The sequence below is a fragment of the Achroia grisella genome, unplaced genomic scaffold (assembly GCF_030625045.1).
Source record: "Achroia grisella isolate CSIRO2021 unplaced genomic scaffold, CSIRO_AGI_Agris_v1 utg903, whole genome shotgun sequence".
In the NCBI taxonomy this organism is placed as follows: Eukaryota; Metazoa; Arthropoda; class Insecta; order Lepidoptera; family Pyralidae; genus Achroia; species Achroia grisella.
In genome coordinates this window covers 1,642,837-1,666,602 of record NW_026713061.1, presented here as the reverse complement: position 1 = coordinate 1,666,602, position 23,766 = coordinate 1,642,837, and the positions used below count along the sequence as shown (strand labels likewise).

Here is a 23,766-nt window from a genome sequence, read left to right as displayed (position 1 = left end):
AGAGGTGGATTTATAGGTGCACGAGTAAATCAGCTTTCTACCGCGTTTGCTGCTACCGCGACGCGACGCTGCGCTGGTCAGATCGACAATTATAGCTTGATCGTAATATACATATTATATGATATATTTATTTCGCCAATCAATAATTTTCCAAGTTATATTAATATACTAGAGACATAAGATTTGAATATAATACAATATTTTGCTTTAAAGACTTCATGTAAGTTTATAATTTTAAGTAAAAGAAATACACCCCAAAATTTAAAAACAATGGTCTCTCATAATGGTCCATTGTAACATTTTAATAGAGCATGTAGCTATTGAATAAAACTATGGTAAAATATGCTACTACGCTTATTCTCTTTTTTTCGTATCGACAAAAGTATTTTAGGTATAATTCTCTAGTAATTTCAATTACTTGTGCACTTATTTATTTCTGGGTACTTTGAAGCAGTCATCGCATTATTTGTATCTTACCATCCTCTAAACTTTTATTAATAAAGAACAATAATTAAATAGATTTTGAGTTTAGGTAACAATTTTTTTTATTGTTAGTTGTCCAAATATTGTCACTGTAGTAGTAGTGTCACGGTTAGTACATACATATTTACTAAGAGGGAATGTTAAATATACATAATTAGTTATATAAACATACATAATTAGGAATAGCTTGTAAGTTTAAATACATACTTTTGTTACTTTGTCAATATTGTAAGTTTCCTTGTGAGCAGTAAATAAAGATTATTATTATTATTATTATTATTATTATTATTAATTAATGTTTCATATACATGACATGACAAACCAACATTTCGCTGTGAGTATTTGAATTCAACTTGTAGAGAGCAATCCTACCGCCGCCGCTGCCCGTTTCTTGAACTAATTTTGTTTAGTATTGGTATGTAATATTATGTTATCTGTGGTATTGGTGTCTGTAGTGTAGTGTATTTTCGTAATTTAAACTTGTTCTATGAAAATTTTCCCTGTGGTATGTGGTAAAAAAAAAGGAGACAACAACGAGGTCCATTAATAAGTTATGTAGCTAGTATTTTATATTATGTTAATATGAATAAATTCCCTAACTAAATGGAAAATCAAACCTTTACTCAATAGTCATGTAGTCACGTAGAAAGTATAGTGATCACAGTTCGGTTATATTTACAATTATAAAATTTGAAATTGTTTTCTTGCTTAGGATAACTAACCAAAGTACTACTACTAAACGTTGTATATGTCTGAGTGAAATAGGTGTGACAGAGTCACACCTATTTCACTTTGTAAGTTGTGGTTTGAATGAAGAGCCCATCCCTCAGGATGGTGGGTGAAACTGCAGTATACGGAGGTATGACAGTCCTGTTTTAAGTAGACCACGTGTAAGGACGTCGGTAGCCCCTTATCTTAAGAAGGGCCTGCAAATTCTTATGCATTCCAGTTACATAAAAAAAATTATGTACTATCGTATACTTGGGTACGAATTGTAGTGTAATGGAAATTACTATAACCCATTAGGAACTGACGTAGTCGTTTGACAATACATTAGGCTATTTTAAAGTCGATTATGATAACAATTTCGGTAATTTAATGCCTCGTAATAGAAATACCTAATTGGATCTGCGCATCACAGATTTTTAATTACGTTATGGAATACACAATTCACCTATTTGGGTTCGGTTTGCTGTCATTAATTAAATCTATGAGTAATTCTTACAGTGTTACCCTTATTTGATTATAGGTAGAAAATAAAGTAGCTAACTACTAACAGATTTCTGGATATGTTTGTTATATAGATTGACAGTATGTAATGCATAAGACAGCTTCGGTGGTCTAGCGGTTTAGCATACTTCTTCACTTTACTTCCGATGGTCGCTTGTTCGATTCCTCGCACGGTGCAAACATTTGTGTTCATAAGTACGATTGTTTGTATCGGTCTGGTTGCTTTCTATGTACATTAAGTATGTATTTACAAAAAAAATCTAAGTATTTATATCAGTTGTCTAGTACCCATAAGGTAAGTGCTTGCCGTGGGACTAGATGACGCCGTGTTCATTGTCCAGGGTTATTTATTTATTTATTATTTATAGATATCGCATGCCCAATAATGAACTGCTTTAATTTAATAATTACAAATTTAGGGAAATCATCACTAATTTTTAACTTGAAATATATCACATAATTTCTAATTTTGATAACTTATAAAGTAGTTTTTCAAGAAAGAGTTTTGGGTAATGAGAGATGAACTTTTTAACATTCCATAGATTCGCCGTGTGAGAGTCGGGTCTATCGTATGGCAGAGAAAGAAACCCCGAGTAGTTCCCTGAACGTGTGACCCGGGTGTATGTCCAACCGCACCGCCATCGCTCGTGTTACACTCTCTGTCTAGCCAAACTTGATACAGGCTGCTATTGCAGCTTTTGGTACACGTTCTAGTATAGAACTCACTGCAATTCTAGACAAGCCACGATTTTTAGAAGATTGTAGACATATTTCGTTAGTATACTTCTTGCTTCCACTTAGACCGTGTAACGTTAACGACATAATTTTTGAAAATAGGAATATGAGACATCTACATACTCTGGGATAGAATGCTTTTCATACGTATCTATTAAATAGTTCAGTCAGATGCAATGTTTAGGATTGAGAAGGGTTGTTTTCGGAGTTTCAAGTTGAGCCTTTATTTATGAAGTTATATTTATTCTTTTGTTTTCTTATGTTTTCGTTTCTTTTGGTGTATTTTTTTGGGCTCTAACTTTTGAAGACAGCTACACGTATAATTTGAAGTCGTTAATCATGACAACGTGGGTAAACGTTTTCACCATGGCTCTGTCGACGTAAAACACGCAAAAACTGTATAGGTACAAATAACTGCTGATTGGTATGACGAATCGAAAGAAATTAAGGTTTTAAACGAATTAAACACCCAGGATGAGGCTGAGCAATTTCGTAACCAGTTTTATTAAAAATATACTGCTATAATATGCAAGATGTGAGCAGTAATTTAATTTTACAATATTTTATTCCATACATTTTAATGACATTGACCTTAAGTGTCCTGCACTTGGGTATCCTGTCAATGACTGTTGGGAAACTATAGGGACAATGAAATTTCTTTGTGTATTATATAATAATTGAGCCCGCACATACACTATAATTTTAAGTCAAGGTTTGGTGAAAATCGCAGTCAACTTGGTTAAACCATTTCTAAGATTCGCGCGCAGAGACAAATAGTAAAAGATTCCAACAATAATAGTTTTATGTTCCGTTACGTTCGGCTGTATCACATTCTACCCGTTTTTGCAATTTTTTATTGCAGCACCATTCCTACAAGTCGTAGCGCGATATTATATAGTCTATGACACTAACAGATAACATGTCTTTCTATTGGTAAAATCTCTCATACTTTACCTCCTAGTACATAATGTTAGTATGGAACATATATGTGAAGATCTAAGAAATCTATATCTGCCAGGAGTATTTAGAACAAAATTTCCTGGTAGAAACAGTCATTTCTAAAAACTTTTTTTTGTGTTATTATATGTAATTGGTAATTAATGATTGATGACCGGAGAAGTTACGGTAGAGCAAGTATGGTCCAATGACCCAGGCCGGTCAAGGCGACTGCGGAGGCGGTGGTACCACTGTACTGGGTCTTCCGATTCAATCGCGCTTCAACGATAATTGGAATTAGCTGGTTCCGAGGTTCTTAAGGTAATTGTATACCTATAGGTAATTGTATACAAGTCGATTTATTTTGTTTCACAATGAAAAACCAACTCGACAATATTGTATGACACGACCAATAACTAAAGTATTATTGCATAATAAATTTAGTTTAACAAAAATTAAGAATATACGTAGTTGTATAAAAATATGGGTAAAAATGTGTAATTTAGAATCATCCTGAATTGTTTCTTCAGTAGTAACTATAAATAACTTCTATCACAAAGATCAACGGAAAAGGGCATATGGTACAGAACTATGCAAAGTGAACCCCCTCGTATCCCATGGTTCCAAAACATTAACCTTAGTCGTAAGTATGTTGTCATAGCACTTAGATTGCGTTCAGGACACATTTCATCAAACAGATTTGGATTTCTCATGAAAAGAGTAGACACCCCTAATTGTCAAACCTGTGGTGGTATTGATGATGTTCAACATCTGTTGATGGAATGCGTCAAGAACAATACTGAAAGGCAAATCTTACTAAAAAAAATAAATGTAAACAAAAATAATTTAGGAATATTTCAGAGTTTTTTATCAGAACCTGCATCAAAAGAATCGGTATTAATTTATAAATTTGTAGACAAAAGTAGGTAAGATTTGTTTTTGTAGTAATTTAAAGTTTAGATGTTATGTAATTCATTAAGAAGACAACACGGAGCTAACATGCTCACTATAAGCTAAGCTCCTAAATAAATAAAGAGAAAAAAAAAAAAACTTCTATCACCTGCATACATTTCGTGGATTGTTGGCAAATCGTCTACTATCTCAGTGTGGTAGGATTTTATGTGAAGATGATAATACTAAATACTAATATTCAATTTTATGTAATGCAATCTTTACTTAGCAATGCAAATATCACCTGTAACTTTACTATATTGTTTACATATGCGTAACGTGACCAGATGTCCCGTTTTTAACGGGACTGTTCCTTTTTATAATTACGAGTCCCGTTGTCTCCAAAATTAACTCTGAGAAGCAAAATTGTCCCGTTTTCGGAAACTGCGAAAATTTGAGTAGTCGAGCGGGCCGGTTATGTTGTTGACTATTGTTGATAATTAAAGTGAATAAGTATTAAAAAACGTGCCAAGACTTTCAGTCTTACTATGTAATATTATCTTATCTGTGATCTTACTTAAAAATTTCACTATCTGTATTAAAGCAAATTTGTTCATTTGACAATACTTAACTTTTAAGCTAACTGTTTGTGAATAAAGCTTGAAGAAATTGTTTTTTCATTGACTGACTATTAATTGACATAAATAAATCAATGTCCCGTTTTGAATCAAAGAATTAAATTTAAAAAATAGTTATAATACGAGCCAGATATTTATTTTCTGTATATATCATTTAGGTTACAGTATCAGAGGTATCATATATCATAATATCATTAGGTAAACCTAATGATATTTATTATTATTATTATATATATATACTTATAGATAGGTATTTTTTTTTAGAAAATATTACAATAATTTAAACAGATGAGTAACAACTTAACAAAAATACTCTTCCAGACTATCTATTCTATTTCAGGACTTATACAGAAATATTATGATGGTATTTTTTTAACATTTAATTATTATTGCTACATAATATCTTTAATGATTTTAAAGATATGTTATTTGGTAATTTCGTAATTACAGAGAATACAAAATCTGCAACATTAATATGCAAAAAGATGAATTAATCATATAAAAAGGCGTTTAAACATTAAAATTAAAAATGTCCATTGTCATCGTGTTTTGTTGAATTCAAATTATAAGAAGTAAATATTAACGTTGCGTATTAACCAAAGAAATACCTATTGTTATTTTAATTTTCTCTACATAGGAAAAGCCAAACCGACTAACTGACAATACTCCTCATTATTCGAAAGTTTCTCTAAGGGTTGTAATTTTAGCATTTAATAGTATGAAATATATATAGTATTGTCCATACTTTTAGGTTTTCAAACATTTTCAATTCGACACAGATTCTATATTTGTAACACTACCCTAGATAAGATGAGTGTACGAGTTACAGCAAAAAGATTGTATAAATAAAGTTTTACAATTATTATATTACATCAACTTAAAATGTATATCATAATTTGAGCAGCACTTGTTTGTTGCAATATATTCGCAGTATGGATTGTTAAATAGATAAGTAAAATTTAAGTTTCCAGATAGATGACAAAGCTATGCGCTGACACAGCTGTTCGCAAATTTAGATATTGAATTGAATTAATTTCCAAATAACTTCAGTAAATGATAATTTTAAGAACAAAAAATAATTTTGTATCCTGCAAATTTTAACAAAATAATATATTTAAACATGAAATAAACACAATTGAAAACTTTGCTAATAGATACCGAATTATAAATTAGAGAAATTTTCGGACGTTTCTATGAAGAGAATTCTATATGTACGTATATCCATTCCACAGTTAGAGGTCAATGTCACAGAGTATTTTTCTGACTTATCCTGTGCTGAGACCGTGATTGGTAGAGGTAAGGTGGCAGATGTGTGTTGCGCTAACGTTACAGAATCCAGGCGAGGAAAAAGCGTTCGCGAAGATACACGATACGTAATTTCATTGCGGAGAATATGTTGCACGTCCAACATATTCGTGCCACCTTCAGTCAGTAACATTCCAAGAATTATCTTTCCTGTCGATGTTTCTAAAATAAACATGTCATTTCATTTATCCGTCGCTAAGTAAAAATAGATGAATAGAGGAATAAAAGACAATATTTCATACCAATTAATTGATCAAATACTTGCATCATAATAATAGATGCATGTTCAAGCAGAGCGTATCGCAAAGATTTGATCATAAGATCATTGCGATGAGGTATCATTAAAACTGTAGTTCTATAACATTCACAGGCTTCTCCACAGCTGCAAGGATCCATAGGCCATGAGTGAACATTTGCTTGCAAAGTATCTATTGCTAAATCCCATCTAGGCTGTGAAGTTACTCTAACAAAAAATTGTCCTACATCACTTGTAAACCAAATCCACGAGTTTCCTGTTTGGGTACTAAGACAAATCAATTGTAAATATAACTTATGTTCTTGAATTTCTTGACCACTTTCTTTAGGTAAACCACTTAAAGATATTTCATTGTCAATAAGGTTGAGTCGACGTAAGTAAAATCTAGGACATTTTCTATATTCAAAAATAACTGGAATCGTAGGTTCATTGTCTGTTAAATATAATTGATAAGTTGAAGTCATAGCAAATGGAGAAGATACTAAAATATCTACTTTAATAGGACGGTATAAAGGTCCAGTTACTTTACATTTTCTTAATGGATTTAAAGCGCCGATGTGTCCATGTAGTGTGATTACTACATAAGTGTCAAAAATTCTTGTTTTATTGTACCCATGAATAAGAAGAATACATGTTTCTTCACTAACAAAATTAGCGATATATTTTACACTCAAAAACATTTTTTTACCGTTTTCACTAGTTGGAGCCTTTTCCACTGTAAAGTTGTTTTTTATATTATTAAGAATAATATAATTAAAAATTAAATACTCTTGAGTTGCAGGTGCAATTGCTACCTGTCGAGTTGAACTTCTTAACAGAGGTGGATTAAAATTAACAAAGTCCTTTGGTTTAAACATTGGCAAAGTGACATATAAATGGATTGATAAAAATAACATTTGTAAAAAATTCGGCTGTAGTAAATCTCTACTAGTCAGGGGAAAATACAGTCGTAATAAATTTAATGCTTCAATTATCAGACAGGCATTATTAATAATGCTACCTTCTTTGTTCTCTTCATCAACTTTACAGAATATTGTAAAATAATCCTTCATAAATGGACAATAACTTATTATTGCTGATGCTAGAGCTATTCCATCTGATAAGTCTGAAGTTATGTTTTCAATTATTTTATACGGTTTACTTTTTCCCAGTAATGTTTCTTGTTGTAGTGCTATTTGGTCGTTATACCAATCTATTAAAATTTTTATAATATCTCTACGTTGAGAACTAACACACACACAATCGAAAAAACAACTATCCATTACGAAAACTTTATAACTCTGTAAAATAAAATCAATCCAACTCTGCTTGTTAAGTCTATTGAATAATTGCATGTCAGCTAAAAGTTCTCTTGTCAAAATAATGTCAGCATTATATTTAGGTGTTACGTTCTCAGAATATATAACAAATTGGTCAAAACTTAAAAGGAATCTTGCTTGCAGTACCCAGAGATTTGCACCACGTGATTTTAATAAATTTATAATTTCTCTATATGTATCATGTATTTCTTTAACACTTTTAAAAGAATCATCAATACCATGCAGCCTGAAAGATTAAGAACAAAATGTTAAAATATAAATCACTATGGCAACTTTACGAACTTATCGAGACTAACTACTATGGATAGTGGTTGACAGAGAGAATTTATTTACCAGTTATGTATATACGAGTATAGATGTATATATAATTAAAATATTTTTACATGAAGTTTAAGTGATTTATCTACTATATTAATTTCAGCTTAACTCAACATTTCGAAAACATCATAATTTATTATATCCATTAAAATTTATTTTGTTTAAATTATACTAACGATATTTTTCGAATATGCTTCATCAGTGGACCTGCAATTCTTCTCACAAAGTTCAAATAAGAAACATTCATTCCTTTAGTTTTAGTACCTGGTTGAGATGATATAGCTGACGATATGGCATGAAAAGTATCAGGAATAACTGGGTACAAATCTCTACGGAACCCTTGTTGAAACATCCATTTTTCTAGAAATTTAGAACATGTTTCAAGATATTCATAGAGTTCAATTTGGGTACTAATGGGAAAGTATGGATAAGGATTATCTATTGGTTTAACTAAGAATCTTGTATGCAAAGTCAATGGACAGTAAGTGAAACAAAAGCTAGTTTCGATTTCACAACCCGAACCACTTTCATGGTTAAAAGTAAGCGTTAAATTACGAGAATAAGTGACTTGGCAACAGACTGTTATTTCTATATGCACTATTGTGTGATATTCATGTCCACTCGGTATTGCTTCTAAGTCAATAAATTTGACAGTCAGATTAGGCTCATCTTGAGATACGCAAGAAAATGATTCCAAATCAGATTTAGCTTCCAGTTTTAGATTAATTATGCGAGAAATTGTTGTTCCAACATAACACGGAGGAAACACTATGCGATAAGTGCTTGGTATCATTATAGGCGCTTGTCGTTTTCCAATAAATGTTAGATTATAGTAAGGTGTAGTCATATGTTTATCTAGATATAATATAGCAGTAGAGGCAAATATTCCATGTCCCTTAGGATGAAATTTTAAGCAAAAACCAGCTTGATTCTTGCGTTCTAATTCAAATTTTATTTGAGTTTCATTTGTAGCAGATTGATTTTCTTCTGTTCTCAAATGCAAAGTAAAATTTGGCGATAACTTTGATATTAATATAGTAATAAATAAATAATATTTTGATACATTTGTCATTGTGAATTCTATGGCATTAGTACCATTTTGAATATATTCAATTTCGAACTTTTCTGGCGAAAGTTGTATCCAGGGTACAGTAATGACTCCAGTTACTTTACAAAAACTGATATCTTTACTTATAGATTTCAATCTAACTTTTGAGTTATTTTCATAAAGCCTGAAAAGAGATGACAATATATTAAATCATTGTAGTATATCAGTTACATGAAAATATGTATTTGGAGGTATAACTAAAAATGTATATTAAATACTTACTGTTCATATTGACTAATGTAATACTGAAGATCTGTCGAGCATGAATTTTGATCTGGTGGTCCTAAAAGCCTATTTATCTTGAATGGTATGTACATTTCGTACTCTCTACGAAATACATCAAAAACTTTTATAAAAACTGTTTTAGATTGTCCGCCTTCTATATGAAACTCTATAATTTTTTGTTTATCGTTACCTTGAGCAGAATAAACATTAAATATATTTTCATCTCCCGTGTCCAAGATTTCTACTGTGCTTTTTAGAGTACTAAAATTTTGAAACGTAACTGGAACGTACGTTATCATGTTACAAGGTACTCGAGACATGTAGATATGTTTAGGATGGATGACTAACCTTGGCTCAACTATGTTTCCACTAACAGGAAGAATGATATTTTCTTTATTATTTATTTTGACATAAATATCAAATGCAAATTCTAATATGCAAGAAATTTTTACAATAATTTCAAAAGTTATTATCATTTTTGGCCGTATGGTGCCAGACATAGGTTCTATTCTAAAACCTGGTATGAGAGGTTCTACAACGTGAAAAAGAGCAATTTCCCGAGAAGAGTTTTCTAATTTTACCCTCTCAATAGTTTCTAAATTTAGTGCGATATCTTTGAATATAACCGTCGATTGTAAAAATTTTATACAAAGTTTTCTGGTAATTATATTAAGTTCTATGGGAATTACCTTACTTGTTTTACTCTGAGATACAAAATCAACTTCATGTGTTTTTGTTTTACTCGGTCTAGAAACATATAACACATCACATATTTTACAAGTATGTTTTGGGATAGTACCAGAATTGGGTATTATATCAAAAGGGGTATCTGGATGCAGTTCATCCCATTTAAAATCAACTGCGATATTAAAGTAGTTATATATTCGAATGGGAACTGATGTAATAAAACTTTCAGTTGTAACCATACCAAATTTTAAGCTCTTCTCCATTATCATTAACGTGGGATTACCTATCTGAAGACAATAATTATGTTTTAGTTTATATTTCTCATCTATAGTGTACTCAAATGTACCTCTATAGTAACCTTCAACAAAACCCAAACAAAATATTTTTAAACTGACAGTGCTCATTGTCTTTAATTTGAAAGACACATTTTTAATTTTTTCATCGGTATAAAGAATATAGTGATCGTTTAATAACTTGACAGTTATGTTATATTTGCTATTGTTTTTAATAATCAGATCTTGTTCGCCATATGTTAGAAATCCAACGCGACCAAAATCAATAAAAAATGGACTTAGTAAAATATCGAAAAGATTATATGACGTAATGTATTCACAATCTTTTTTGCAAAATATTTTTGCAGTGGTTGTGGAATTGAACGATGTATCTAGACTGCATATCTTTTTCTCAGTACATTCATTTTTTTTTACAGGTTTTTTAAAATGAGACATTTTGCATATCTGTAAATATTTGGAAGCTGCGGTTTGTCTGTTAGCATGTATTTGCAATTCTTCATGTAAATAAGTATAATGAGGTTCTGGTTGATTTAATTTGTGTAATGATTCTACTATAACATTATTGAAATGTTTATTGCAAATTATGTTAAAATTGCACTTTATTGTGTATCTTAAATAATTTTCATCATTTTCATCTTTAAGATCATGAGGATTTCTTATTTTAAATGTTAGTGTATTATTAACTTTTAAACATGTAGGTCTCATTGTGATTGATAGTCGTTTCGATGAATTAGGAGGAATACAACATTTTTGAGGCTGGACTTCAAATCCAGTTATCCGGATGTACTGTATTTTAGCGGCATTTAGTTTAGATTCATTTATTAGTCTTATGTATTTTGTTGATTTTGCATTCATAACAATATCGCCAAAGTTAAGCTTTTTGGGATAATGATTAATGGTACAGTATTCAAATTCTCCACAAATGTAATAACGGCCAACTTCAGAATGAAATTCGTTATTACAACATCGAATTCCGTCTACTTGTATCAAACGCAGATCAAACACAAATCTGTTGTCAAATTGTTTTGCTCGCTTTGCTCTTGTAATGCATTCTGGTAGAGGTTTAAATGTTATCTGTATGGTGCTTTTGTCTACTGGGGTTACATCAAACGCTCTGTGTGATTCCGATATTTCACGGGCTTCATTGAATTTCTAAAATTTATAACACAATAGCAAAAAGTAAAGTCAAGATTCTTTTCAAAACTGGTTATAACACATAGCCGCTAAAACTATATAAGTGTATGATGACTATAATTAGATATATATCAAAGTTATAACTAATTTCGATGATTTTTAGTTAGTTCCCATACTTCCTTAGTTCCAAAACCATAATATATTTACAAAAAATAAAAAATATTCATTGAAAACACCCAGGCCGACAAATACAATTATACTCAGGTAGACAAATGTTTGTACCGTTCCAGAAATCGAACCCGCGACCAACGGAAGTAAAGCGGTGTGCTAAACCGCTAGACCACCGAGGCCGTCATGAAGCCAAATCTCGAGATCCTTGCGTTGATATATCGAGTGCCGTTCAGTTTTGTGATCATTTGAAGGACAAGGCTAATACAGCCTCTAAAAAGTTAGGTGTGCTCAGTAGAGTGGTGTTGCGGATGCTCATAGACGGCGGTAATCACTTACCATCAGGTGAGCCGCAAGGTCGACTGTTCCCTATACTGTAAAAAATACTTATTATGATTAGTAGTCAGTTTTTGAGGAACAAAGTGTAATTGCAGAATATGTTATAACATACTCATTCGTGTATTTATATTGTTGGATTTAATTATAAGAAATAAGAGAGCATGTGACAAAACTCACCAATAATTTGCCGGCGTGCATAGTTTTCAGATAAGCAGACGTATTTAAATCTACTTCTACGTCGAGGTATTGAGTTGACGACAACCCAACGAAAGATATTGGGAATTCTATTAATTTGAATCTATTAAAAACATTGTCAGGTTTATAGCAATCGCATTCTGCCGTAGTCGTGCTTTGAAATAAAAGTTTCGAAATGGATTTCGTATGATGATCAGTCATGTTAAATAAATTAAAAAAATAATATTAACGTAACAAAAATTGACATAGTAATGTTCATTGACAGGAAGTATTTATGTGTTGCTGACTAAAATGAGGTATTGATTATTTGTTCAGTGTTGCTAACTAAAACTGAGTAATAATAAGTAAAAAACAAATTATTACAGTTAAGATATATACACAACCACTACGTGTGTAATATACTCGTACCTATAGTTTTATTTTATTATACAATTATTTTTATTAGAACAAAAACAAAGATTATATGTATAATAAAAATATTTTTTATGTAATTTTTTGGCGACTTGTAACAAAAGTTCTTAGGTGAAATTCTAATATTGGTACTTTTTATATCATATATTTATTTATACTTTACAACAATAATATTGAATTTAGTCTATAAACATGTCTTCAACAAAAGAACTTGTAAACACAGTCATGGATAAATTAAAAAAAGTCGTACAATCTAATAATTGGAAAATCTTATTTTTTTAAGTATCTTACCACTATACTCAAATATAACACATATAATATATATACACGTGATACACATCACATTGATAACGTGTTATTCTATCATTATTGTTAAAATAATGAAATTATCTATGCTTAAATGGTTCGAATATGAGTATCTACTGTAGAATACATTATGGAGCTATAAAAATGAAAAACATATATGAATTGCATTTAATTTTTTAAGAAACAGACTAGAAAGTGACTATAATTTCAGAATTTCCTTTCTTCACAACGATACCAGATGAGTAGAAACGAAGTGCCCCCGCGAACGGGATAACGTGCTGGCGTAATATTGTAGATGGATGTAAGCACCGGGGGTGTGTCGTGCGACTCCGGAAAATTAGTTCGGGGCGGGGGAGCCCCGCGTCCCTCTGCCGCCGTCCTGGTAGCCCGAGGGTTTATCAGATTCAGGGGGTGAAAAATGACTTCTCAATGGGAGGGAGAAGGGCGGCGCGCGGCGTGGGGCGGGCATGGGCGGCGCCGCCACGTGGCTCCGGCTTTTGGACGCGTCGCGACGCCCGCTGCACCCGTTCGAGGAATGATAACACAGTATTCTGAAACTATGCACAGGTGCTTAAGAGACTGTGTTGTTTACGCTGTCAGGGCGGGATGTTAAAACGCGGAGTTGGTGTACAATATTTACAGTGTGTTTTTCGGACGTAGCGGTGCGTTAATGGATACAGGATACGAAGTGGTTACAGACTGTGAGGTTCCTTGCCAGGCTCCCATGAACCCTGAGTTGGACAATATGCATTCTTTGGATCCGCCACCGCCTGACGTACTGTTAGCGCTTTTAGCACGGAATAAAGGACTTGAAGGTACTTGCCTGTACTATTCTATGATGATTAGTTCACTTAATAATTCAATTTCTCCATCTTTCTCACACGGGAGTATTTTAATTTGCTTTTGCTACAGACAAACTGCCAAGCAGTTTTCCGGCTTAATACGTGGTATTTCTTGTATTAAATTAGCGTGAACAACAAAAATGAAATCTAATCTAATAATATTATTATTTTAATTTTGTTTACTTAGGTATTTAGATAATATCGACATTATGGAATGGTTTAGAGAGATATTACTGTTGCTAAAAGGATTGACTACATGTTTTTAATCAGACCGTAATAAGCATGTAGTAACTACCTTCAATGTATGTAATGTCACTATGTACATACGATTAATAATCTGCTTAGAGCTTAAAACTATTATCATATTTTATTTAGGTTAATTAACGTTACATGATCCTGTAATTGGACTGTTTTATCTCACTTTTCAACCGAACACATCCCATAAAACAAGCCTCTTGTCAGCTGATAGGTGTAGACAACTTGTTACAAAGTGTACCTCAGTCATAAATTTTATTGCTCAATACCTACTTGTATTAACTATTCAGATCTTCATACAAAGCTTCCGAACTTAGTTGTTTATTACTCTGGCGTGAACTTTTATCGTCGTATCTTGAAGTCAGCCAACAACAATGTTTAGTGTCAACTTAATTTATCAGTAAAAAATGGTATTGGTAAACAGATCAATATACATATATAACAAAGTACCTCGTAATGACAAACGGGTGCAACGAATTTATATTATAAATTTGATGAACAGGTTTTGCGATTTAATGAGTTTTTCCGTTTAAGCATGGATAACATAATATTATTTCCGATTAAGTGTGGACCAGTGAGGACAAATCGAGAGCATGTTACATTCAGCACCCAGAATAGAGATTTAACGCAATATCATTAGTTCATATAAGTAAAACTTAAATGAACTACGACCAATATTCTTATAAATATTAAAAATGTGAAAGTAGGGATGTTTGTTACGCTTTCACGCAAAAAGTATTGATACGATCATCGTGAAATTTTGTACACATGTTCTTGGACGTACATAAGTAAGTAAGTTATTTATTCGTATTACAGACAGATACGCACATAACAATAAAGTCCCATTGACATTATGACATTAGTAGGCTGCGCTTATTGAATATATGCGGCTTTAGAATGAACATAGGATACTTTTCATTAAAGAAAAAAAACAAATATTTCTAATTCAATGCGAGCGAAGCCGCGGGCAACAGCTAGTACTGTATATAAAAGTGGTCTAGATTAAACCTGCCTTAAATAAAAGTATTTGTTAATTATTTCTTTCACAGTTTAAATAAAGCATATAGTTGCAGTTATAAACGGTGGTCCACACTTGTAATGGATAAAATAAGAAGAAATAAAATTTGGATTAAAAATTTAATTAATATGTCGTTTTCTGTATTATAGACACTTACATATCATCAAAAAGAGCACAGTGAAAAATGAATTAAAGTATATTAAATTGATAATACTTGATATACGAATATGAATTAACGGAAAGGCTACCAAAATATTTTGAATACAACAATAAGCATATTATTAAAAATAAATCATATAAATTCTCAAAGACATATTAATTAAGGATGAACCTTACATACAAAGTTGCATAGACTGAAATACCTAAAGATTTAATTTCTTTTTACACAGGATTTTGGTGTTTCATAAGTAATTAGTTTTTTTACTATTATATCCTATATAATTAATATAAAAATAATTTAAAAGAAATATACATTTTGTGATGAAGTGATTTGGATGTTCATATTCCGGTCTACAATTATCGGTTGCGCTGGCACGTGCTAGGGTTTGGTTGGAGGTTGGCGCCACGCGGCCGCTAGTCGCATGTGCTCAAACCTCTATATTTTTTCTATAATACTATAGGGCTTCGAGTAATCAAGTTAAGTGCTCTTTACACGTACGTACGATCGGCTTTTTTATTTTAACACTAGCCCATATAGTGTATACACTTATTATGTCGATAACGTCGCACTTAGTTAATTGTTCTACTTTTAATAGACCCTCACTTGTCATTTAAATGGACATACGAATATTTAATTAATATTAATGCTTACCTCAAATTAGGCAAGTTGTTTTTATATTTTATTCTGTGTAGAATTGTACTGTGAAGTTTTCATTGTTGTTTTATATATTTTTTTAATAATAATCTATTTTGCATCCAATATTTACAATTTAAAGTGTTCCCCGGCACCTACACTAAGTAGAAACTATTTTAGGTACCACTTCTTCTTACAATTATTGGAATTACAAAAAGACAATCGAATAATGTATTTAATTTAAGCTTATCATCATTTACTTGCAATGTGTATATGCGTGTGTGATTATCATTCAATCATTGTGGTTATTATTTACTCATATTATTAATAACATTTATGTTTTTTCCTTATATGTGTTTCAGTCACTTATTAAAGATTATTGTATGGAATAAAAGACATTGCATATGTTAGGTTAGCATATTGCAAGTAACATTATCACCGAAGGTTTGAAAGCATCTCACTTTAGAAAGGCTGCACTGTGCTTATTCTTGTCACCACAGGCTTTAGTAGAAGTAGGTAGGTAATAATATGATCGGAACGTAGTACGAAGAAATTAGGTTAAAAAATTCTCCATTTAAAAAATATTTTACATGGAGAATTTATGACCAGTTCTATTATAACTAGTTCTTAATGAAGCTCATAAATAACATACACGAATACTACGCTCTATAAATGGGTATTAGGTAATTTTGATAGTATTTTGTTATAGCCAGAACCCCTATTATTTTAAAGCGCATGATTACGTAGTTAGGGAGTGCTTATAGATGGCCGTCGGGCGGCGGCCGCGAGCGGCGGCGCTGCGTGGCGTGGCTAGTTATTATTTTTCTAAACTATATTATATTGAACAATATTCCATTGTTATTGTATAACAATCGGAATTATGTGTATCACAACAGAGCTTTAACATAAACAAATGCTCGAGCGTGGGAGTCTTTTACTCTACATTATGCAATCAACAAACTAGGTTCTCTATAAATTAAAAAAATCCGGTGATATCAGAATGCCTTTTTTAAGTAGGTTCAATATAATTACTATTTTCTGTAAAGGATCGCAAATGAACTGAGGGTCCATCTGATGGAAAGTGGCTATCGCTGCTATCAGATTTCAATCGCCTACACACTTTACAAAAATATTATGATGCCCTTGGTATCCATTATGCGTTGTTGTACTGAAAAACAAGATTTATATGTTTGGTACATTGACATTTTACTTAATTCCTCGGCCTTGGTGGTCTAGCAGCAGTTTAGCACGCCTCGGTTCGGTTCTTTACATGTTGCAAACAATTGTATTATGATTTTATTTTTAATGTTTGTATTGGACTGAGTTCTGTGTTTCTACGTATATTGTGTATGTATTTACAAAAAAGTATTTAAGTGTTTATATCAGCAGCCTAATACTCATAAAACAAGCTCTGATTAACTTGGGACTAGATGGCGATGTGTGTATTGTCCAGCGTTATTATTATTATATTATTTATTCTTAAAAAAATTACATAATAACCTTTAGGGAACAATAGTAGGTGAGAGATAGGGAGATATATTATAGCTGGCTTATAGCTATTATAAAAAGTGTGAGAAAGTTTATGGACAATATTTACCAGGTATAACATTTTGAATGTCATGGGAAGAGTTCGGAGATGTCGCCTATTATAATACATTACACTTAGAGCGGAAGTGCACGCGTGTCGGCGTGTGCGCGGCGAATCGCCTCCTTCCGGTTTCTATTACTTGCGTATAGTAACAGGATACCGTTTACCAGCTTTTAATAAAGAGGACCATTTTTTTTTAAATATGGGAATCCGCGTACATTTTTTTGTAATCAGAAGTATTTACATAATATTTAATTGTACATTGTTTTTATAAATTAATTATAGATTGCTATAATCTTTTTACCGCCATTTGCATTATTAATAAAGAGTTACCAGGTAGTAAACTTACAATTTTAGGATACAATAATGTCTTCAACGAAGTATTTCTAAAATAAATATCTATACTAAAACTCTAATATTGAGGATAGGTAAATCTTGGAATACTATTTTAGCTGTCTCTGTTGGAAAGTAGTTGCTTGCGTAGTATACAACTACAAATAGAAATGAATATCCTTATGTGACAGTGTGCAAATTACATAAACAATCATTAAAAAATGAATTTGATTTAAATGACAAATTTCGAGATGAGAGGTATGGAGATGGTAGGTTGGTTAAAATTTATGATGTATGTTTGGTTTTAAAGGCAATTTATTAACCCTGGCGCGTGGATCATCACACAACGGGGGGCGACATCTGTTTGTCCCTGACCCCTCATTTTGCTTACCCTTACCTTAGTTCACCTGATGGGCTACCGACGATAGGTAGCTCTATCTACTATATCCGATTTATAATGTTGCTACGCTTGGGAACTGTAATCTTTTACTCGTTGATACGTAATTAACTTATTGAAATATACATAAACTATCTTTAAATAATGTAACATACAGTCCAAAATTACGTGGGTATTAGCTATTGTCTATGTGGTTCCTAAATATGCCTATTAGTACTTACCTACTTATCTATAATATATAGATAATTAGTGTGTGAGGGTGTAGCCTATTATTTCTGTGGTCAGGTATAACATTTTTTTTTCTTTATTTATAACCAAGTTGTCATTTATGTTTTGTTCCTCGAGACGGCTTTTATGAATTCTTCGGAAAAGAAATGAGGCAATGACATACTATATTCTTATTCTGCACGATACATACAGAGCTTATTACCAAACAGGAAAGCATTTTGTAGTTCCTGATATTAGTGCGTTTAACAACACATATTAATAATAAATAGGTACAATTAATTTATCACATTCATGTCTATAATTATATAGAATATATAAATGTAAAACATACATGTACATGTTTTGTTCATACCTAATAGCTTATATGAAAAAAAAAGATTAGCGTCGAAAGTCATAATTTTCGTGCGCAATTTTATAGAGGGGATTCTTTGATTACACGAATATAAAGGGCTTCTCGGTACAAAGCCCGCAGTGATCAACTTTATCCCATTGTTAGCGTTTTAATCAATCAGAGAAACATTGCTGAGTATTCGCATCCGCAGGCTTTGGGTAGTTAGCGGTCAGTAGGTACATTGAAAAAATATTTAGAAATGTTTCTTCGCTACAAAGTTACAAAAATGGAACTGACATTTTATATACAATAACAGTAACATTAATCTTTTAACTGTTTATATTCAAGAACTATCGAATCAAGAGATTTTTTGTTTATATGATGTTTTTTATTATTTTACATCATAGAAAAACAAAATGTTTATATATATTTTTTTTTCTCTTCTTTGGCAAGAGGCTAGTGTTGCCTATTATGCCACTAAAAACAGGAAACGAGACGGGATAATGGAAAGGAACGGGTTAAATTTTGAATATACTCGGAATTAGTGATCATGGGTTTTAAAGTTTAATGTTATTATGGGAAATAAAAGACGCAAGAGATTTATAAATTATAGGATTAGGATGAGCTAATAGGCATACAATGGATGAAGGAAAAGGAATTTCTAATGAGATAAGTGTCTCTATAAATGAAGAATGATCGTAAGAGGAGCAGGAAAACACAATATGATTTAGATCACCCACATCTTCTCCACATTCACAGATATTATTATCTTTTATACGTTTATATATTTTAATATATAACAATTAAAAGCAATCTTTGATCCTCCCCTCCATTTTTCTATTTTGGTGTGTCGCGGAACACAAATTCAAATTCAAAATTCAAAATATCTTTTTTCATGTAGGTCTATTACAGACTCTTATGATATGTCAAATCTACCGTCAGTTCGGAATGATATCGAGATGAGAAGAACTGACAAGAAACTCAGCTCGTATTTTTTTCAAATAATAGTGGAACATGTTTATAATAATATACAGTCATTAAAATTCAAATTTGGGAGAATAGAGTGACCACCAGCATATGCTATCGCAAAGAACAAAAAATTTAATCAGTGTTCACAACCTCAACAGACCAGTCCCCACAAGCACCACCCGTTCACGAGTATGACGTATGAGCCAGTATCAATTATATTATTTACAGCATAGGCTGTACCGATCACAGTTTTCACCCATTACAATATTAAATTTACATTATTTAATTTACAATATGTCATTACAAAATTTATAATAAGTTTCTTTAATGTTATTACATTATCCATGTCAATGGGAAAAATTATATACCTCATAACAAAAGTTGAAGTTGTAATTAAGTCCACACATTGTAGTCATTTAAGTAGTCGTTTATTTTATAATAAGCTTTAGCGCAAAGTGTTTTTTTTACATGTATCTTAAATTTGCCTTCACTTTAATTTAAAACACTATCTGGCAATTTATTATAAAAACGTATACAATGTCCCATGAAAGATGTACTTACTTTTTTGAGACGATAACTAGGCATATTTAATTTATTTTTATTCCTTGTATTAAAAGCGTGTAAGTGACTATTTTTTGGAAATAAATTTAAGTTTTTGCGTACGTACATAATATTTTCATATACATATTGAGAGGGAACAGTAAGGACACCTGTTTCTTTAAAGCGTTCTCTAAGAGATTCACGACACGGTAAATTATATATTGAACGAATTGCTCTTTTTTGTAATATAAAAATTGATTCTACATCAGCCACTCTTTCCCACGATATAATACCATATGACATTATACTATGGAAGTAACTAAAATACTCTAGTTTCGCTGTTGCAGTGTCAGTCAACTGTCTAATTTTTCTGATAGCAAAAGCAGCTGAGCTTTGTCTTTTGGCTAGTGTTAATATATGTGGTCCCCACTGCAATTTATTATCTATTACAATACCAAGAAACGAAGTGTCATCAACAAAGTCCAAAACATGATGATTCAGACTAACAGTTGTCGTTACTTGTTTTACATTTGGTAAAGAGAATTTGATACATTTTGTTTTCATTGAATTAAGCGCTAGATTATTTGATGTAAACCAGTTTAGAACATCCTCAAGAGCAATATTTATATTATTAAAATCCTTTGTATTTCTTTTCACTTTGAAAATAAGTGATGTGTCATCAGCAAACAATACTATGTCAAGTATGTTTTAAAACTGGTATGGTAAGTCGTTTATGTAAACAAGAAAAAGAAATGGGCCAAGTATAGAACACTGGGGTACACCCATTTTTATAAATGGACTTGCTTCCTTTAATGTCTACCACTTGAATTCTATCCCGAAAATATGATCCAATGAGTTCTGAGGACTTTTCTCTAATTCCATAATGTTCCAGTTTGCGTAATAATATCCACACTTCACAGAACTACACCATAGAATTTATAATACTGGATAAGTTTAAAAAAAATGTTGGCATAATTGACCCAATCGTAAATAAAATCCGGGCTCTCATTTATGCAAAGCAATGAGGTATGAGGTTGTAATAATATGTAATAGAAATTTGTAGCAAATGCTACACATGCTACAAATTATGTATAATGATTATCATTGTTCAAATGTTTGTAAAATAATATTTGACCTATTTTTTTTATATTTAAGGTAATATTTTCTATTATGTGTTATATTTTCTATGTTATTTTATGATTTTTTCATACTTAATACTACTACGTCAATTTATAAAACTACATATGTACATTAACTAAAATAATGCTAATTCGTTGTATGGATTCCTTCTCCCGGTAACACAATTAATAAAGACCGACATTCTACCTGAATGGGACGTTAAAGAGAAAATTAAGGAGACTCTCGACCTCGGTTGCTCATTACAGCGTTGGTATTAAAAGCAAGGGCCCTTCTGCTAGAATATGTATTTTTACGAGCGCGCAGGGTGCAGACTCGTGCATGTTTGATGTACTGGGTACAATCACGGCGTCGCTCACCCTTCTCAGGTGTAGCTGTAGGAGCAATGCCAGACCTAACCTGCAACCAGATTATTTTAGGAAGCGATGTTAAAGGCGGAATTTTATTTTGATACAAGCTTACTCGTACTATCAACTAAAAATATACGACGAACATATCGATGATATTTCGTAATATACAAATGACTTCTTTTTGGAGTCGATTGAAATTAATTCCAAATATTTGAGGGAGTACCATCATACTGTTAACACTTATTTTCATTAAGGACTTTAAACAAATATATAAGTGGTACAGAACTGTCATTATGTTGTAGGCTTATATGTACTGCATTAGGCGGGGAACGTAATGTAGGGAGTTCAGGGGGTGGGTGAGTGTGCTGTAATCAAGAAGAGTACACCGTCCCTAGGCACAGGCTGTTCCCCCTCTCGGCTCCACCCCGGCCCGTCGCGACTCGAAACCCCGCACGAAGCCACCTCAGGGGCAATGCTTCAAACTCTCTTGACTTACCACTCGGTAAAGAAATATTTTTACAATTCTTTTGTTGATACAAAATGTAAATACTGCCAGAAACATTTAGTTAGAAGAAAAAAGCAAAAACATTTGAATGAAAATAAAATGTTTAAAATTACGACTGTAATTATTTGTATACAGAATTACGATAAAATGTTGTAATTTATCATTTTATTTTATCATTACTTATTGCCTTTGATACCGTATAAGTACGAAAGGTGTTTTTTTCGTAATGATAATCTCTTCTGGATATCTTAGGAACGGCGTAGTTTGGGCCGAAAAGTAGCCATCTTATTGATATTTTCAACGTGCACGGGTAAATTTCTTGGCGGATGATTGGTTAACCCATTAGTAACAAAGGGACTTTTTTCTTTACGGTATTGGGCTATTACTCTCTACTCTAATTGTTTTAGACCTTATTAGCATTGCGACCTACACACATACATATATTGTGCAGCAAAGAAGTTACTAAGGTACAAGTAGAAACTCTCGTCCTCGTAGAAAACGAATCGAGGAACATAATTATCTGTTTCAAAATAAATAATATTAGAAATAAAGCAGTCCTCTTTTGAATATAAGAATATGGAAATAATTTGATGACATACTCTAAATACTCCGTAATTCTGCTCAACATTTGTTCCAACAATCGGTGGAAAATATAATGCATTGCTTTTGTGAAATAACAAAAGTTAACCTGTCCGCTTATTCGACTAGACAAAACGGAACGATTTTAGGGTTGCAATGACAAGCCGGAGACCCCACAATGGATTCGCATGGACCCTCGTATGTCGCGAGCTTGTTAAACTACTTTTGACTCTACTCCCTTGCAATAAGTTTGTATTTATCTATACGAAATGAATAGAGTTTTCTGATAGAACACCATGTGCAATGCGAGTAAGCCGCATGGCACGTTGACAGCATCGTGCGATCATTAAACCGAATTGACTTACTGATTTTACTTCAATGGATTCGTCAGTTTGATTGTGTTTTAATATTATTAAAATAACATGATACTAAGTAATGTAAATTATAGGATTTAAGAAATGTTTACATTAAGAACAAATTTATATCGTAGTGTAATTGTTATTTATTCATAGTAGTATATTTAGAAAAGTTTTTTTAATATGGTAATACAGGGACTTAACACTTACCTGAATTTCAAATTAGCCTATATAATACGGTTCATAGGACATATAGGTAGTGCTAGTTCTCACTACATTGCTGTTATTTTCATACGTAAACAAATAAATTTAATATTTAACTACATATAATATATACACACAGTTATAAATGTACGTATATAATAGGTGTGTGCCTATGTATTATTGTCCTGGATAATTTAATACAATATCTAATTGTTTTTTACCAACTCTTAAAATCTGAAATATGGTGATGTAGTAGGTATCTTAATTTATTTGTTGTAAATGTGGCAAAACAAAATATAATACAATACAAAGGCTCATTATATTCCGCGTATAAATTAAAAAATATATACTGCGTACTTAAATA

At 31.8% G+C, this 23,766-nt stretch overlaps 2 protein-coding genes across 3 annotated transcripts in view; one reads left to right on the top strand and one right to left on the bottom strand.

The window, feature by feature from the left end:
* Window positions 1–5,285: 5,285 nt before the first annotated feature.
* Window positions 5,286–12,504, bottom strand: LOC131853529 (uncharacterized). The gene is made up of 5 exons (XM_059204442.1): window positions 12,243–12,504; window positions 9,442–11,576; window positions 8,288–9,343; window positions 6,461–8,019; window positions 5,286–6,380 (listed from the first exon to the last, which is right to left on the bottom strand). The coding sequence occupies exons 1-5, from the start codon at window positions 12,459–12,461 to the stop codon at window positions 6,076–6,078; spliced, it is 5,274 nt and encodes a 1,757-aa protein (XP_059060425.1). The 5' UTR covers window positions 12,462–12,504; the 3' UTR covers window positions 5,286–6,075.
* A 1,004-nt stretch (window positions 12,505–13,508) lies between these two features.
* The window catches only part of LOC131853516 (LIM/homeobox protein Lhx3), a 52,139-nt gene continuing 41,881 nt past the window's right edge, over window positions 13,509–23,766 (top strand). For both annotated transcript variants that reach the window (XM_059204426.1, XM_059204427.1), the window contains exon 1: window positions 13,509–13,792. In XM_059204426.1, the coding sequence (XP_059060409.1) occupies window positions 13,648–13,792 (145 nt within the window). In that variant the 5' untranslated portion in view covers window positions 13,509–13,647. The remainder of the gene's footprint in view (window positions 13,793–23,766) is intronic.

Excerpts from the sequence above, each read along its gene's own strand:
- LOC131853529 (XM_059204442.1), bottom strand. The coding sequence starts at position 12,461 with ATGACTGATCATCATACGAAATCCATTTCGAAACTTTTATTTCAAAGC. Across the intron at positions 9,344-9,441 it reads TACATTAGTCAATATGAACA|GCTTTATGAAAATAACTCAA; the intron begins GTAAGTATTTAA and ends ATCTCTTTTCAG. Across the intron at positions 8,020-8,287 it reads AAGCATATTCGAAAAATATC|GCTGCATGGTATTGATGATT; the intron begins GTTAGTATAATT and ends TTAATCTTTCAG.